Source organism: Haemaphysalis longicornis, unplaced genomic scaffold (assembly GCF_048455015.1).
Source record: "Haemaphysalis longicornis isolate Haplotype H1 unplaced genomic scaffold, Haemaphysalis longicornis Haplotype H1 scaffold_7, whole genome shotgun sequence".
In the NCBI taxonomy this organism is placed as follows: domain Eukaryota; kingdom Metazoa; phylum Arthropoda; class Arachnida; order Ixodida; family Ixodidae; genus Haemaphysalis; species Haemaphysalis longicornis.
In genome coordinates this window covers 195222508-195240535 of record NW_027526422.1, presented here as the reverse complement: position 1 = coordinate 195240535, position 18028 = coordinate 195222508, and the positions used below count along the sequence as shown (strand labels likewise).

The window sequence follows — 18028 nt, the reverse complement described above, 5'->3', positions numbered from 1 at the left end:
CAAGACTTCACTGACGTCATATCTGTCATGGAAATGACGCCAGTACACCTTTGCCGAAGCGACCCGCCAGCAGGACGTCACTCACCAAGCACACCCACAAGACAGCTGCCGACCCGAAAATCACGCTCAGCTGCAGATTTCGCTGCGCATTTCACTTTCATGTTTTATTGATTCCCGTGACAGAGGAATCATTCACAGTTTTTCTAGTTAGAAGCTGTTGATTGCAGCTAGAATCTATAAATATACCCAGAAATGAAGCTGGAAATTTTAATTTCTTGCTAGAAATGCTCTTTCCATTTTCACGGGTGTAGGCATGTGCCATGCAAGCCAACTTGAGAGTGGAACGTACCGGCTGGGCAGGCAAGATTCTCCTGGTGATGGTGAGCGAGTGGAATGGGCTTCGAGGGTGCTGCAGGTCAAGCGGCGGTGGGCGTGACCACAAAGTTGAACAGAAAGATAAACAGAGGTCCAACCAGGGCTCTGCCTTTACATTCATTCACAGGACGTTCCAAGCATCCATATAATTTTTTTCGGTACTGAGCTGCTGTTGCTGTCAATTTCTTCGACACTGAGTGCGAACACCCTGCCAGCCTTTTTTCACTGGTCTCCAGCATTGCGCAGTTCGTAGATCAGTGTGCACAAGCTTCTTTATTATTGTCATTTCAAGTGTGAGGCAGGCAACTGGTGGGGCACATGCCGTGTTTATTCAAATACAAGGCGAGTTTTCTTCCAAAGTCAGACCCGGCCTTATATAATATGACGATTTTTTTTTGCTCTCCAAACTGCACCCTTGCCTTATAATTGTGACCGCCTTATAATCCAATAAATGCGGTAGGTAACGGAATGTGCACAGAGTGAGGGAACAACAGATGTAGGCTGGCAGGGAGGTCAGTGGAAGCACGAAGTTTAAGCGCACCCTAGAACAAAGACTGGGTTCCACTGACGCCGATGTGAGCCGAAGGAAATGAGTAGTGTTGAATGGGATGGTGGATGATGTCCCTCTTCTTGGTTCTCCCACCCTGGCCCCCCAGCCCCAGGCGACGGGTTCCCGGGGGTCGTCACCGGCCGGAGCGTCGTCCCCGTCACTGTGCCGGCTGCGCTTCCAGCAGGCGCGGGTGGAGGTGCTGACGCGCTTCCAGAGCGTGGACCACAACTCGGGGAGGGAGGCCTACCTGCTGGGCCGGCGCACCCAGGTGGCCGTCACCCGGCTGGTGGCCCCCCACCTACGAGTGGCCGACGCCCACCTGGCCGCCCTCCGGGGCACCACCGTGCGGGGGCTGCGCGCTGGACGCACCGAGGTCCAGGTGAGGGGCAGCCTCCTCTCAGTGTCGAGGAAGAGGGGGGGTGGAGTGGGACGTCTTCCACTTACAGGTAGATTTAAGGGGGGACGCGGCTTTCAACTTCGGAAAAATGACCAAAACATCGTTTTTTTGAAACCCACATATTCGGCTTGTATGTTTCCTATTCTGTGCGCCTGCAAAGTTTTTACGCTGAAAAGCGTCGCAAAGTGGCATAAAAAAATACTTTTGTCAGGCGCGGTGACAAACTATCAGCGCAAAAGGGCGAAAAAACGGCAATTTTCGGAGCGCTCTATCTCCGCAACGGTGCCACCGGGCGCGACCATTTTGATATGGTTAGATCGGCCGAGCGATCGTCTTTCCGGTACCGCTCGTCTCTTTTATCTTCGTTCATTCACAAACGCACAAACGGCAGAAAAGAAACGACGCACAAACGAAGCTAGAAATAGATGCTGAAGCGCTGTTGGTCCTCCGGTTGGGGCGCAGAACAACGACCCTGCTGATTGGATGTCGCGGGCGCAACGCAAGATGGCGGCCGCCTGAGCTGCGTAGCGAGCGGGTTGAGTTCATTTTCGCCGCTTCGCTCGGCCGAGTTTCTGTTCAATCTGTGGTATTCAACACGGACGTTATCGCGATGGGAATGCCAGAGATAACGAGCCAGATTGCGGGAAGTTGTGTGGCTCGAAAGGCGGAGGTCATCGAACGCTTCGTGGTGCGCGTGACTCTACCGTCGCCAGACCCCGGAGGGTGTCGCGGTGTGCGCGCTTGCGATAGCGGTTCGTGAAGTGAACTTTTAGTCGTATTTGCGATGTTTACACGCTTAGTTATTGCTGTGTTTTGACTGTGGGCTCGCTAGCCTTGAGAAAGAAACGGTCGACGCGTCAGACGCTGCGGCCCGCACGGCATAGCCGACGCGCATTGGAGCATCACATGACTAGGCAACCGGTTACGATTGAACGCCATTACTTGTAATTAATGCCTGCGACGTTAGATTTAATCTTAAAAGCAACCTGACAAGCCATATCAGGTATAATCAAAGTTCGATATGTCGCGGTAAGCGTGCGCTGCGATGCGCGCGAGCCATATCGCCTTGCGCAACATTTCCCGTGCACTTGTAATTTTCATGCAAACAGGTTTGAGTTAGTAATATAGGAATAAAAATATGCTCTCTGCGTTAAAAATGTACGTTACTGTGGCAGCATTTAACAGTGATTTTTTTAGGGAAATTATTGATACCATTGCTTAGGGCATACTGGCTGTGCTGCGAGAAATATTGGGTGCCTTGAATGTCCAAAGTAGTAAAAAAATATGCTCTTGCATTGAAGTTGGGAGTTATGCAGAATACTCTACCAAGCTTCAAAGTAGCTCATTTTCATCCTTGTGGTATGCAAACTTTTGGCAATGAACACCTGCACGTATGAGTACTAAGTTGCTGTGCCAGGCAAGATAAAACATAAAAAAAGCCAAAAATGTTCAAATTTAAGTAAAAAAAATGCTTAAAACCTGTTGCCATGGTGACAACACTGCAAAAGGAGGTTGTCCAGTGCGATACAGCCAACCAGCTAACCTACTTTGCATTGAAAGCCCATTGAAACCCATCTCCCCCTCCGTTTGGTCTGCAAAGGGGGGTATGTACTCTTCACGGAGGAGCTGAAAATGATGTTTTCTGGAAAGAGAAAGGCTGTAAAAGGCACTCCAATTTCAAGGCAAGGCCTTCCAGAAGCCCCATGTTCAAAAGGACATGAAAGGCTACAACCGTGACGACTTTTGATATGTGAAACCTATGTTGCAACTTCGGAAGCCGTTTTCTCAAAACAGTTTTTTTTGCCACCTGTGTCGCTTGTACCAGGGATTTCTTCGTGACCGCTGGGTCTATTTTAATTCCGTTTCTTGCATTACATTCCTTGATGAACTGTTCAGGTCGTGACACTCTTGGTTTTCCAGATTTGTTTTTTGTGATTTATTTATTCAAATAATCGTTCACAAATGACATGCCTATTGCACATTAACCTCTAAAAAAATGAAAACTAAAAAACATTGTGTTGTAAAAAAAAAATTCTAAAACTGTCACGACCTTGTCCATTCATTTAGGAATGCAAAGCACTTCGAACAAGTTTTCAATCGTGTTTTATAAGCCGCTCAAGCTCGGTACAAGCGGAACAGAAAGAAAATTTAATACATAAAAAAGTTTTCAAAATATTACTTTGAAATTTTTATGGTGTTATCACAGAAGCATTTCCAGTTGCTGTGCCAATTTTCATCAAAATCCACGAAGAAATAAAAAAGTTGATTTTGAAAGCCACGTCCCCCCTTAAGGGGACACACGGGTTGAAAAATCTTTTTTTTTTTTTTTTCGAAATATTGTGAGACACTCTCACCACGACTCTGCGCTCTTCAACATGTTACGGACATTTCCTCGTAATCGGTACATTATCATCAGTGCTAGCTCTCATGGCCTCGGCATCATCATCACCTGTACATAATCATCATCAGCACTGAATGGCGTTTTTCGTCCGAGTGTCCGAATAAACCGGTCACACTTTTCATCATCTCTCAATATGATTTTTTGTATTCACTTGCATCATCATCTTTGACTAACCCTCTTTCGTGAAAAAAAGAAGGACCAAATGCGGATGAGAACTTGGTAAAAAATGTGTCGCAATGACTCTCGGTGACCCAAGAAATCATGCAATCAAGTCGAATTTTGGCCATCTTTGAGAGAGTTTGCCGCACAGCAGTATGGCTGGCCACCATTTCGGCCACTTGAGAGGGTTAGACCAAGCCTTTTCTCTCAACTGAACCACTGGTCTGCTTCGTATCTCCGCGAAAAAAAAAAAAAAAAAAAAAAAAAAAAAAACATTTCTTCCTGCCTGTCCCAGTCACGTCCCAGTTGTTTTGGTGGTATGTACTAAACATTCAAAGTAAATTTGACCAACGTGAGGTTTGAGTGCAGTGGGCCTTTAGTGCAGGTTCATGCAGAGACTTCTGGTAGTACAGCACAAGCTGGGTTGAGGTGTTTCGCATAGGTCTAGTCTAGGTATTTTTAGGGTTGTATGAATATTCGAAACTTCGGGGCATCGCAGCGAAGGATACATTATTAGATTCAGGTTCGAATCAGATGGCGGTATCTGAAAACTTTCAACGTATTTTCAAACTACAGTGGAATCTTGGTGATACGAATTCGGTTGATACGAATTTCGTTGTGATACGAATTTTCGAAATTCCCCGGCCAAAATGCATTGTGTGCAATGTAAAAAAATTCGGATGATCCGTACGCATTTATCACTCCGGTGCGGGTGATAACGAACGCGCGAGGAGTCGACTGCGGCGTGGACGGGAGGCGGGAGTGTTGGTGCGGCCGTGCGGCCTTGGTTGTGCGCGGGCACAAAAGCATTAGTCCTCCCCCGTTGACGGTAATCCTCCTCGTGGGGAGGTGCTCTTCCGAACGAACCGAACGTTTCGCCCTCTCGACGCCTGTTCTTTCTCCCTCCCTTCTTTTATCTCCCACTGCAATCTCTTTTCTCTGTACCTTTCGTTTCCGCTGGCTGCAGCTCGGGTGCCTCTAGCTTCCTTTTTTTTTTGTATTATACTTCTTGAATAAATCGTGGCAATCAAGCGTTCCCTCATTTCTGACAGCGAATACCCTCGCCATTTTGCCTTCTCCACATTCCTCGCTTCCGTCAATGGCCCGCGCTCTACATATCCTGTTGTCGCCTTGCCGTGTTGCCTGCGCCACATGCGCGTCGATTATGTTGAAGCTTGAACCGTATGGAGCGTTTTCTGCTCACGAAAACACGCTGCAGCCGCGCTGACGCCGCCGGGAATACCACCCGCATGCTGCGCGCGGCGGCAACATGGCGGCGTCACTGGCCGAGAAGTGGTGCAGGTAGCTCGACCGACCACTTCTGATCGCTCTTTAAGATGCCACTTAAGAAACAAACGAAGTCGCTTGTACAGTAAAGGAGCTGATAATGTGGGCGAAAACGACACTACAAAGCATCGTCCGCGCGGTTAGGGGAAGCGCCGATCAAATATCCGCCACCGTGGTAAGCCTAAACATCTCCGGCGGGGACTGGGGCTGTCCGGAGCACTTTCAAACTGCCGCCGTGAAAAGCGCGCCTCCCCAGTGGAGCAAGTCGGCAGGCTACACCCACTGCCGCGCGCGTAGCGCATCATTTTTCGAGCGAGGTAGAATCTGACGCAGGGGCGAAATCGTCGACGCAGGCGTGAAAATAACGCACGCGCAACGCCGACGTGCACGAATTGCATGCGGTTCACGCTTGAGTTCGTGTGCGTGCGTCGCGTCGGCGATGAGCGCGCGTTCTTTTGACGCCCGTGTCGATGATTTTTGCCCCTGTATCAGATTCTACCTCGCTCGGAAAATGATGCGCGGCAGTGGGAGGAGCCTGATTTTCGCCCCTGTGTCAGATTCTACCTCGCTCGGAAAATGATGCGCGGCAGTGGGAGGAGCCTGCTGACTTGCGCCAATGGGGAGGCGCGCTCTTCAGGGCGGCAGTTTGAAAGCGCGCGCAGCAGCTGGCTGGGCCACCTCCGCAGCGGATATTTGGCGCGGATATTTTATAGTGCAGTTTTCTCCAACACATTCAGCTCCTTTTTACCGCATGAGCAATTTAGTTTACATCTTGAGCTGCGTTTTAACAAAAGGTTAGAAGCGGTCTCTGAAGCTACTCGCACCTCTTCACGGCAAGAGCCGACGCCTTGTTGCCGCCGCATGCGCGGCACATTTCCATTTTTTCTCGTTTTATGATGATACGAATTTTTAGGTGGTACGAATATTTTTGCCGCCCCTTGAGATTCGTATGACCGAGATTCCACTGTATTTCGAAGTTCAAAAATGCAATTATATGGACTTAGTTAAACATTGTTTTAATGAACTGACATACAGGAAGTTACCGTATTTACTTGATTAGGAGATTTTTCAGATTTTCGTTGGTTGTAGTGATGGAGTTTCATACAATAATACCTAAAGGAGTCATGCGCTGTGATTGTTTGCTGCAGTAGACTCCCGGAATGGGTAGAAGTGGATTCAGATTAGTGCACGGTGGCTGGCAGAAAGTACTGCGGATTGGATCGTGCTGCCAGTTTCGTTTTCATCGTGGTTTTGCTTGCACACCTTTGCTAGTGAAGGCAATACGTGGTGTGTTGGGAAAAAGCATTCGGAAATATGTTTGCCTTTAAACTCAGTGTCGCATGCACAGTGGCACTGCACTGAGTGGAACTGTTTTGTAACTAAACTTGAGAGTTGGGCCGGTTGTTAGCAATTTATTGCTGGTAGAATGAGCATGAAAACACAAATGACGGCGCTATGTGCGGGGAATTTATAGACAAGCTGACTGAAGTCAACATGCGTTCTTCGTGTTTACGGTACACAATTTCAGAAATGTAACTTCTAAGGCGCAGCCCTTTGGCGGCCGTCTCTTCTGGGCTGGGCCGCATTGTCGGCGTAACCGAGTGAACGATGGCAAGTGAAAGAAAAAGCGAATGATGGAAGAAAGCAAAGAAGGAGAGTGTCGCGAGATTGGGAGGGGAGGGTGGTTTGCCGTGGCGGCGCGAGCCAGCGGTCTCCGAAAGTGTGCGGTAGGGCAGGGGAGGGGGCAGTAGCAGTGCCTGCACCACACGAGGCGCTCCTCTGCATTCCTTGCCTAAGACAAGGGTCGCGGTCCCTTCCCGAGATGCACTTCGCGCCGCTGATGCAGAGGCTGATCATCTCTGCCGTCGAAAGAACCCACGAGTTAGTGCTGCCTCAGTGCACTGTTGCTGCGCCCAAATATGGCATTAGGGAGTATCGTGATCGCCAGCCAATTTTTTGTTACCTCCAGACACATCTGCGAGGTTCTGCATTTGAACATCATAAGCAGTGTCCGTTTTTTGCACTGCAAGCGGCCCAAATTAACCTGTCTGTGGGGGGCCTCCGGCCCTGCAACCAGCTGTGTTCCCGCCTGCTGTGTTCACGGGTGCGTTCGGGTGCAGGTGCTGTCGCCCATCACGGGCAAGGTGCTGGGAGCGAGCGAGCTTCGGGTGAGCACGGACAAGGAGAGCCTGGTGCGCCTCGAGGTGCAGCTCGTCACGGGCATCGGCCTCGAGGTCCTCCCCGACGAGGGCGCTGCCCCGGGGGTCTTCCTTGCCAGGACCTCTACCAGCCAGGCACTCACCTCCCTCTACCAGGCAAGGAATCGGGAAGTGGCGTTGCGCTGCGAGGACTAGGGGAGTGGGGGGAAAGGGCACGAGAAGTCACGGGGGCATCTGCGCCTGGGGTCGATTTTGGGCATTGTTGTCTGTCAAAAACTGAAAATTCACTGTCGTCTTTTGACAAACAAGTACAGGTGTACTACAAGAAGTATGGTGTGGAGGCACTGATGTCTACGGTTGCCACCTTTCCCCCCACCCCTAAAAAAAAACGGCCCTTCAAGGGTGTGTGGGGGGGTATATAGAAGGTTGATTTGTGTTGAAAAAAAGACACAATGTTTATTTGACATGCAATGCCATTTATTGTAGCCTTTTCGCAGAGAGAAATCAACATAATGCTTGTTCTGAAAGCGATTGAGGTTTTGGTTATCCCAGTGTCTAGAGTTACGTCTGACGGAACCCAAAATCGAAAACTAGAGTTACGTCCGACGGAACTTTAAGCCAGTTTCTGAAGTTACGTCCGACGGAACTCAGAATTGAAAACTAGGGTTACGTCTGACGTAACTTTAAGCCAGTTTCTAGAGTTACGTCCGATGTAACCCAAAATTGAAAACTAGGGTTACGTCCGGCGGAACTTTAGGCCCGTTTCTAGAGTTACGTCCGACGGAACTTTAGGCCAATGTTTTGAGTTACGTCCGGCATAACGTAAAGCACAAAAAATTTACAGCTCTTGAAGACTCTTGAACCAATTTACATGGTTCAAGAGTAATTAATAGGGTTGGGTGTCAGTTAATATTTCAACCCGATTAATTGGCATCGATTAATTCGATTATGCATAGATTATTCGGTTGTGTGGTTTTTTTAGAAAAAAATGACCAAAAATAATCATGTAGTAGTACATATCAGATCAATATGCTCATACACTTGTTCAGACACATTCCGGATGAGGTAAGTACGTCATCATCACGGCGCATGATGCGGACGCAACGCTTATCAGCTCGTTCGTCACTCACATTTTTTTCTAGAAACAGGAACATCAGCGCCCGCCATGAGTGCCGATGGCGCCAATTAATCGCGTTTTTCTTACTACAGAAATAGTTTATACAACGGCAAAACGGTATGTATAATTGCCCACTGGTCATTTTTTGTACCGTGTATATTTGTAGTTTTTATTTGAAATTTTGCCCTGTACCATGAAATATCATTATCGATGAAATATTATTGAGTAGCTATTTTCCCGTCTGTTTTCGGTTTTAATCACTGCCATCTTTTCGCATACTGGCATCGTTTTCTGTCTTGACGTAAGGCGGGTTATTTGAACACGAATATGATACTCGACATGCTTGCGTATAATTTCAACATGACATTTTTCTTTCTGTTGCTCAGATGCTTGAACTGGTTAAAACAATTAATCGTGACTAAAGCATTAATCGATTAATCGGAAGGTTAATCGATCAATTACCTACCACTAATAATAAATAATTGATTAGTGATAATAAAGCGAATGCCCTGGTACTCCTTTATTTCTTCACAGAATTAAAAATGTCGATACATTTTAGTTAACTGATCTGGCTGATTAATGAAAAACGTATTTTATCAAAGTCGCTACTATTATGGGCAGAGTGGGTGGTTTTTACTCCCATTTGTGATATGGGGCAAACAGTCACTTTATATTCAGATGCCAGCAAAATGATATTGAAGTGAAAAGCTGAAATTTTCTCTTGAAGGAAATGGTTCGCACATATTCGTCCAGGCATTAAAAACACCCAAGCTTAATTTTTGCATGTACATTTTACGGAGATTACATAGGTGGGCATGCAGTAGATGGGAAACCACGCAGTAAACTTTATAAATGTTGGATATGGAAAGAAGTCTACAAGGACTAGTACAGAAAATTTTTGAATTATTTAATTGAAAAATCCATCAACCCAGCTGGGATTCGAACCTACAGCGCTGCATCGTACATCGTACGTCGTGTATCGTACAAGTGACAGATTACATGGAGCGTCATGGTATTTGGTGCTGTTAGCTGTAATTTTTTTTTTAAGCTTTACGTTCGCCGGACGTAACTCAGAACATTGGCCTAAAGTTCCGTCGGACGTAACTCTAGAAACTGGCTTAAAGTTACGTCGGACGTAGCTCTAGTTTTCAATTTTGGGTTCCGTCGGACGTAACTCTAGAAACTGGTTTATAGTTTTGTCGGACGCAACTTTAGTTTTCAATTTTGGGTTACGTCGGACGTAACTCTAGAAACTGGCTTAACTCTTTCGGGACCGCCGGAAAAAGTGATGAAAAAGGGAGGTCTCGGTACAAATTTTTTTTTACATAAACCAAAGGCACCATCCTGCCTTAGCATATACCAAAATGCAGCTAATTATATGTTCTTTTACATACAATACCAAGTTTTACTTCAACACTGACGATAGAACCATGAAAAAATCTGAAACTAAGAACTTCGTAAAAAAACTACAGAAAAATATAGAAAAAAGCTTAAATATAAAAATATTAAAAAAGAATAAAATTATTTCAGGATATACAAAATCTAACACAATGCTTTGTTTCTTCATTGAAAAAGTTTGATGCGGCTAGGTGTAACTGGTTTTTTGTTTTGTGTGTGATCTCTTTGGCACTAGGGCCATGGCTACGTCGTCGCCCAGGTACACGCCGGGCTCTTGTCTCGGCGAAAACTTAATCCGTTTCTGCGCTGGTGGCAGGAGATCACCACCATAGGTAGTTAACACCCTAGCGAATAAATATAAACCAGCCAGAACATAGTTCGAGCGCACATACCTACTCCAGAGCCAATTGAAACCGAAACAAACACCCACCTTTGAGCGCGATGTGATGTTCCAGGTTGATCGACACCCGAATCCTCACTCGAGCTGAAATCCGATCTCTAAAGCCGCATTTCGACTCTTCAATGCCACTCTCATCGTTAAAATCCACAGTAGAAGGCGAAGATATGCGAGCCGAGACGAGGCGGATTTCTTATCGCACTCGCACGAGTATGACGCCATGTTTGTTTACATTCGAAACCACTGCCCGTCAGAATAAAATATCTGACGCGTTGCCGCCTGGCGATAAAAAAAGAAACTTCACAAAAGAGAAAACTCCAGTTTTCAAACTATCTCCTAGATGTCGCTAGGTGTTCCATCGAGCGAAAATTTGCCATCTGCAGGCTCGCGAAACCATCGATCATATGTGATCGATCGCCTATGGAGCGGTCCCGAAAGAGTTAAAGTTACGTCGGATGTAACCCTAGTATTCAATTCTGGGTTCCGTCGGACGTAACTCTAGAAACTGGCTTAAAGTTCCGTCGGACGTAACTCTAGTTTTCAATTCTGGGTTCCGTCGGACGTAACTCTAGACACTGCGTTTGGTTATTGCTCTGAATGTTCCACACTGAAAAGTAACGTCACTTGCTGACGGCAAGTTTTGTTGTGTCGTTCCTCCCTGTGGTCCCCCTCCATCTCAGGAACCACACTCACCTGCATATTTTCTCTGCTCACGTGTCTTTGCGCAGCTTGTCAACACACATTTATTGTTGTAGTTGCTGAATTGAGGTTTACAAAACACCAAAAACGAAATAACTGTGGCACGATAGCTGAAAAACTGGCCAGTACTGTGCAGTTTTAGGTACTGACCTGCAACTGGCCCGCTGTATAAAACACCGGTCAGGCCAGTCCAAAACCAGGCAGGTGGAAACCCTACGGACATCTTGAGCAGTGCACTGCTTTCCAGGAAGGCAAGTACCATGTGATTAAGGCACTGTGGCAGTGGTGACTGCGCTAGCACAGTAGCGCCATGGATGTTTTCCCCACAGAAACCAATACCAAAACTGATTTTGAAACTAGAGATTTGAAATCATCAGTCAGCTTGATAGGTGTGATTATGCATTGCAGGGAAAGAGTTAATAGCCCGCGAGTGCTCTCCACCGCATCTGCTCGTGTCTGGCTTTTAATGACTGTGTGTGTGCTGCTGAGCTTCCCTTGGCCACTGCCATGACGTGCAGGAGGGCCTGCTGGACGTGACGCTGCGCTTCTCAGACGGCACGTGGACCCCGCTGACGGACGTGCCCGAGTCCGACTTCAGCCTGCTCACCGAGAGCCTGGACCCTGGGGTGGTGGCCCTGGCCCCCGCGGCCCCGTCTTCGGGCGGACTGGCTGCCAGGCCCCGCATCGTGGCCATCGGACAGGGTCAGGGCAGCCTGCTGCAGGTGAGGGGGAATAGAAAGAAGGGAAGCGGGAACAGCACGCTACCTTGGGGCACACCCACCGACCTCGTTTTCAACTGACGTGATACTGGCTGCTGCTTCTTAATTAATGCGAAAGCTTTGCATGCCTCCTGGCTGAACTGCTGCTTTTGACTGTTGACAGCCAGACGGTATCAAAAAGCCTCGAGGATGGTAGCAGATGGAGAGAAGAGGTGCACCGCAGCCACAGAAACAATTTATTTGGGGAAAGCAGTGGTGTGAAGTGGAGGCTATTGGTTTATATAACACTAAATAAAACACAATGATAAGAAAAATTGGTGGGGGCACTTAGTTGTAGTCGTCTTACATATCGCAAGAGGAAGCAATAACACTTTCATATTCAAAGCACATAAGCAACTGAAGAGACGTGAGGAAAGCTAATTTGGTTTTAAGTAGCATGCAAGTCTCACCCTACTGATGCTAGATGATTTGCTAGAAATGGTGCTGCAGCCCACAATGACCAATGCGAGCTGCTACTGTAGGTGATGCAAGAGCAGTGTTACCGAATCTTTGGTAGATAGGAGGTGCCATTTTGTTCACTGTTTTCACTACACACTGTTGCATCTAACTTCGGTACATTGTAGGCAGAAGTTAGGAAAAACTGAGGATGAATGGGAAAGTTTATGCTGTTTGTATTCAGCTTATGCTGCGGAACAGAATTTTCCAGAGGCAAAGCAGTGAATTGGAAGGGGAAATGTCACACATATCATCATCAAGGTCTGTTCACCTAAATTACTAAGCTGACATCTTCAAAAAGTGACTTTTGTATAAGCTTTTGTGGTTGGGATGATGATGGTGGTGGTGGTGGTGGTGGTGGTGGTGGTGATAACGGTGAGGGGTGGTGGTTCTGGGTGCGTCGAGGATTATGACGATGTCGATGACACCTTGCTTCGCAGCTGAGCCTGGAGGTGGGCGAGGCGTGCCAGAGGCGTCACAGGGGTGCACCCCTGGCGTGGGCTCGTGCGCGGGTGAATGCCCGCTTTGCCTCCTCGTCCGTGGGTGGAAGCGGGGGCAGCCTGGACGCGGTGCCCTACCAGGACCGGCCCAACCAGCACCACGCGCTGGAGGCCTCCTCGGTGCAGGCGCAGCACAACCGGGCAGCCCTGTCGGCCGACGGATCCCGCGGGGGAGGCCGTGGAGGCGGCCTGCTGGTGGCCTCCCCCCTGGAGCTGGGCCTGTATGCGCTGCTCGGCGTGCTCGGGCTGGCCGCTGCCGTCATGGTCACCGGCTGCACCGTGCTGGCCGTCAAGTACCAGAAGCACCCCGTGCGTACTGCAGTGCACCCTGTTTAGTTACTGAATTTACAGTGTCGGGCTCACTGCGAATAGTGTACGGGTGGTCCAAGGATATTCCCCATAGAATTCCCCATAGTCTACGGACTCCCCATAGGATTCCCCATAGTCCAAGGATTCCTCATGATCCAAGGATTTCCCATAGTACCATAGGATAATGTGGGAAAAATGGATACCGGATTGCTTCTCAGTGAGTCCGCGGTGAGTCCGGGGCTGATAGTCGAAGAGCCCTATGTATTTACCGACATCAACCGTACCCCGTGTTCCCTCTGGGATTTAGCACGCGAGGATGGCATTGTAAGTTGGGCATCATTTGAGCCCTTCCTTTCCCTCCTCCTCATTCCTATAGGCTGCTGTTTCAGCCCCCTGCCAGCAAAGTTTCATCTATCTATCACCTTATTTATCATCATACCAATGAGCCATTGCTAGCATTTGCAGTGGAGGGTGGAGAAATCGTACAGGAAAACACAAAGTGCAGTTGGTTGCACAATGACAACAAAAGCAAAAATAGCACCAGATACTCTGTACAATGCACAGCCAACAACAACAGCAAACAAATTTATGATGGAGGCGAAAAGCAAAAACACCTGTAAGTTCGACATTTCAGTGCACGTTCAAAATTAATCCAGAGCCTTCCACTACGGCACGCCTCATCACCTGCGAAGCGTCGACAAATTAAACCTCATAATCAATAATCATCAACAGCAAACAAGTTTGAAAAGAGCTACAGTGTAGACTGCTTATAACGTATGCTGCGGGAACTGCAAAAATCCACACTATAAGTGGTATCGCACTATAAACAAAACATGTTGAATGCCAGCCACATCGAAACCTAACTTTCCTTCATTCTTTGTTTGATTCATTGTTTATCATCACTCAAACAAATGCAAGTTTAAAACAGAGGTGCGATCTTTATTTCATTTTTTTTTTTTTTTTTTCACATCAGATGCTGCTGCGCCGTCCTGCAAAACCTTGAGGGTGGCTTTAACTTACTTTGTGTTTGTGTTTTTGAGGGAGCATGTCTGCATTTCTTAGCGTCTAGAAGAACGGATGCGGCAGGGAGAGAAAATGCCCTGCTTATGCCGCTGATTCAATGTGATAAGAAAGCAAGATGGATTTTTTTTCCAACCCTGCCTTGCATTAGCATTGCCGAAGGTGGTTGTTTATCAGCGCAACGTACAGGTAATGGAAACCTCCAGGCTCGCTGCTCGCTATTTCCAGTTGGAAAGGGAAAGGGCAGTTGCTTATTTGGACAGCGTTCTAATACAAACAACTTATTGTGCGTGTGGCTCACTAGCTTCAAAAGTTTGCCAAGATTGAGGGAAGTTGCGGTTATCACGGGAGTGCGACCGGAACGCTTCAACTAATGCGTGTCTATTTTTTTCTTTTCTGTGTCTAAGTTAGAGGAGAGCAGGTAGCGTGCGCTGGGTCTGATAGCTGGTTTCGTCTTTTTTTTTTTCTTTCTTGCGACCTTAAAGGGGTACTGACACTAAATTTCTCACTTTCGGTTTTTATGGTGTAAGGAATACCTATTGGTCCAGTAATTACAAAAAGTGAACCAAAAGCAGTCAGCCGCCAGCGTAGAATTAATTATAACGCATTTATTCCCCTCAGTTTCAAATTCGGTCGTCGCGCGCCAAACGGCTGTTCGAATGCAGAATGGAGAATGTGACGTCACAGTTTCCGTGACGTCAGAGACGTTTGCCACATCGTCTGCTACAATTGGTCCGCACTTGCCCGTGCAGTCGACATGTCTGAATTGTCGGACTCGGCTTTGTCAGACTCGGCTGAGTCGCTGCCACCCAACAGACAGAAAGACAGACAGAACAATGTATTTGGCCACAGATGAGGCGATTAGGCCGGCGACGTCTTCGCCGTCGTCTGTTTTTTAATATTGCTGCGGCTCGAACCGGCGCAGACCGTGATAGCAACAGCTTGTCACCACTCTTCCAATCAATCTGATCGTGGAAAAGACGTTCCACATGCGAGAAAGTAGATGTTAGTGTGGTGAAAAATTGTGCTAGGGATTGTTATCAGCGCTGAATTTAAAAGCAGAGATCAGATAGTTGCCGCGATGCTAAGCCTACGCTGACCGGCAGTGGACGTTCGGCGCTCCGACCCAGCACTGCTGGCACCGCGGTGCGGCGAGCGGCCGAAAGATGGCGCCACCTGTGCGGTAGAATGAAAACGGGCCACGACAGATGTCTTGGTCACCGATCGCTCAAATGGCAATTATCGCCAAAATAAAACTCCACATGCGAAAAAGGGGATGATAGTGTGGTGAAAAATTGTGTAAGGGATGGTCATTTGCAGTTGTACAGATAGCGGCTATCAAATATTCACCACAATGCTAAGCCTATAAAGTTCCCAACACCAAAGCTGACCCGAGCATCGCAAGCATTGCGGCCAGGTTTAAATACGGTCAAAAACAAACCAAAGGCAGAAAATGGCTTGCCACGGTATGGTGGCGCCATCTAGGTTCACTAGCGGTAAACAAGGTTTCTTAATCGGCTGCAGAGCGGTCGGTTCCGGTGATGTCATTGCAGGCCACGAAAACACTTGATTTAGTGGGAAAATCAAAATTTTAACTTGCATTAATTAATTTCTCAATGAATAAAGCATCATTTGCATTCGGATTAGTGCTAAAACACTAAACACGAAATCTTTCGAATAACACAAACTTGTATTTTGTCTTCATGGCTCCTTTAAGGTCGTAGTTTATTCCAGTTTTAGAGTGAAAGGTGCTATGAAAAAGCTTTAATCAAAGGTCATTTGTCTTTGCATATCATAAACAAACACACATTAGCTGGGACCATAGAGTTTCAAACAGTAATACCTGGAAAGGAACCAGGCACTGCAAATGTCTGCTACAGTGCACACGATAAGCACAAGCGGGTTTGTATTGGCTCTTGGTGGCTTGCGGCTAGTACTGTCGATTGGATCATGCGGCCAGTTTCGTTTTCATCGTTGTTTCATTTTCGTGCCAGTTTGCATTGAAACTAGTGCCAGCTTTCTTTCTTGGTATTATTGTATGAAGCCTTATCACTAGGACCAAGCATGCAGTCCAAACTACTCAGATTTCTGTATTGTCAAGCTGTTACTGTATCGTTCTCAATATTTTTAAGCTGCAAATACAAATTAATGCGTAAAAATGGGTTTTTTTATTTTGCCGAATCTTTATCATGTCACAGTGATGTGTCTGTTGCCCCTGCCACAGGAATTAGCCAGCGCAGCCGTCGCAGTGCAGCCCACGACGGCTGCTGCCCCAACGTCGTCATCGCACCCGCGCCGGCCGGTGTCGAGCGCCCACGACTGGGTCTGGCTGGGGCGGGCCACGCTCGAACGCAGCTCCGTCAACACGCGCTGCTCCCAAGCGCTGGTGGCCTCCGAGGACCGCCCCTCCAAGAGTCCCCCTTCATCGCTGCCCCACGCCCCCACCACGGCGCCCCCCCTCGCGCCATCCGGCGGTGACCCCGAGAACGGGGTCAAGAGGGTGGGCGGCGGGGCGCAACCCCGCATCCGCACCAACCCCATGCTGACCTTCACGCGGCCACCGCCCGTGCCCCCGCACCGGACGACCTCACGCAACAACAGTCCGGCCACCGACTCGCTCCAGGACGTGGCACCGCTTCTCGGTCACGCCAACGGCCGCCTCCACCAGAGGGCGCTGTCTCCGCACGTCCGGATTCAGTCGCCAGCCAGCTTCAAGACCGCCTCCTCTTCCTCGCCCGCCGGCTCGAAGACAACCTCCCCTCCCAGCTCGAAGACGACCTCGCCTGACTCGAAGTCGACCTCTCCAGCATCGAAGGCGTCGTCACCCGACACGAAGACCACGTCTCCGGGCGGGGGGTCGAAGACGACCCCGTCGCCCGAATCCAAGTCCATGTCTCCCAGCAGGGGTGTCATCCTGCCTCCGCCGATCTGCAAGGTTGTGAAGGCCAGGGCCAGCGGGAAGCCTGGGAGCACGCTCGAGTGGGAGGATGTCACCAAGGGCATGAACTATGACCAACTGGTGGAGTACTTCGACTCGCTCAAGGAGTCCAGCGCCTAGCTGGGGGGAACACCACAGATCGCCGCCGGTGATGTTTCCCCACCGACATCTCCTAGCCGTCTCTTGTGAGACCAAGGGGCAAGGAAACATGCTGCCCCGAGAGGCAGCTTGATGGACTTGAAACACTAAGCAGCAGCAGCCGCTGTGCATTCCTCTAGGGCTGGCTGCTCATTTGTTACTTTTTTCTTTCGTCTTTCTTTATTGCGCTGCTGCCTTTGGCTTACTGCAGAGAGCTACAATCAACTGGCGGGATGTTTTGCTGCCCCCGTTACCCCTTCTTAACCCGCTGTCAGAAGAGTCGTTTACGCGGCCTCCTCGGCGAGTGCCCTTCCCCTAAACCCTTGCCCCTTTGTGGACTCATTTGTGATGAGCAGCTTTGTGACAAATCTCGTTTGTGCCTGGGTGGGGGGATACGAAGTGCAGTGCTGTGACTATTGGTGTTGTGGCGGGGGGGCAGTCGGCTTCCTTTTCTTCCTTCCTTCTTCCCTTCTTTCGTCTGTCGCGGTTATGATAGTCAAGCAGGTGAGTGAAGCCAAGGGCATTCCTCCAATTTTTCTTCTCTTCGTTTTGTGAGGTGTAGTTAACGGGTCGTAAGTACTACTAGTACATCATGCTAGCTGCTTTTTTTTTTTTTTTTTTTTGCTCTTTGAAGCTGTCAAAGATGCCGGCGTTTTTGTAATGACACCTGTCTCCAGTTGGCAAAAGTTGAAAAGGCGGCGGCAACCTTGTGACTGGAGGGGACGGTCCCTATGGTTATCAGTGATGGTGACATGAGATTGTGCACTGAGGCAACCTTCGATGTAGGCCTCACTTAGTGCATGTTTCCAATCGGCATCAAGAGATTATGATGCCATCGTTTTTGAAGTGCATCCCATGAGTCACAAGAGACCCGAACCCTTTCTTATTCTTATTATTTTCTTTTCTCTTTTGCTTTTAACATCTAAGTCAGTCTCCGTTACTGCCTCAGATATATATGGTATAACGTGTA

At 48.4% G+C, this 18028-nt stretch overlaps 1 protein-coding gene across 1 annotated transcript in view; it reads left to right on the top strand.

Annotated features, from left to right (window-relative positions):
• Dtn (transmembrane protein 132C dtn) overlaps nucleotides 1-17671 on the top strand; it is a 58928-nt gene extending 41257 nt beyond the window's left edge. Inside the window, exons 10-14 of the mRNA XM_077679496.1 lie at nucleotides 1032-1304; nucleotides 7290-7484; nucleotides 11458-11661; nucleotides 12594-12962; nucleotides 16207-17671. Coding sequence (XP_077535622.1) covers nucleotides 1032-1304; nucleotides 7290-7484; nucleotides 11458-11661; nucleotides 12594-12962; nucleotides 16207-17040 — 1875 coding nt within the window. The 3' untranslated portion in view covers nucleotides 17041-17671. The remainder of the gene's footprint in view (nucleotides 1-1031; nucleotides 1305-7289; nucleotides 7485-11457; nucleotides 11662-12593; nucleotides 12963-16206) is intronic.
• The last annotated feature ends 357 nt before the right edge of the window (nucleotides 17672-18028 follow it).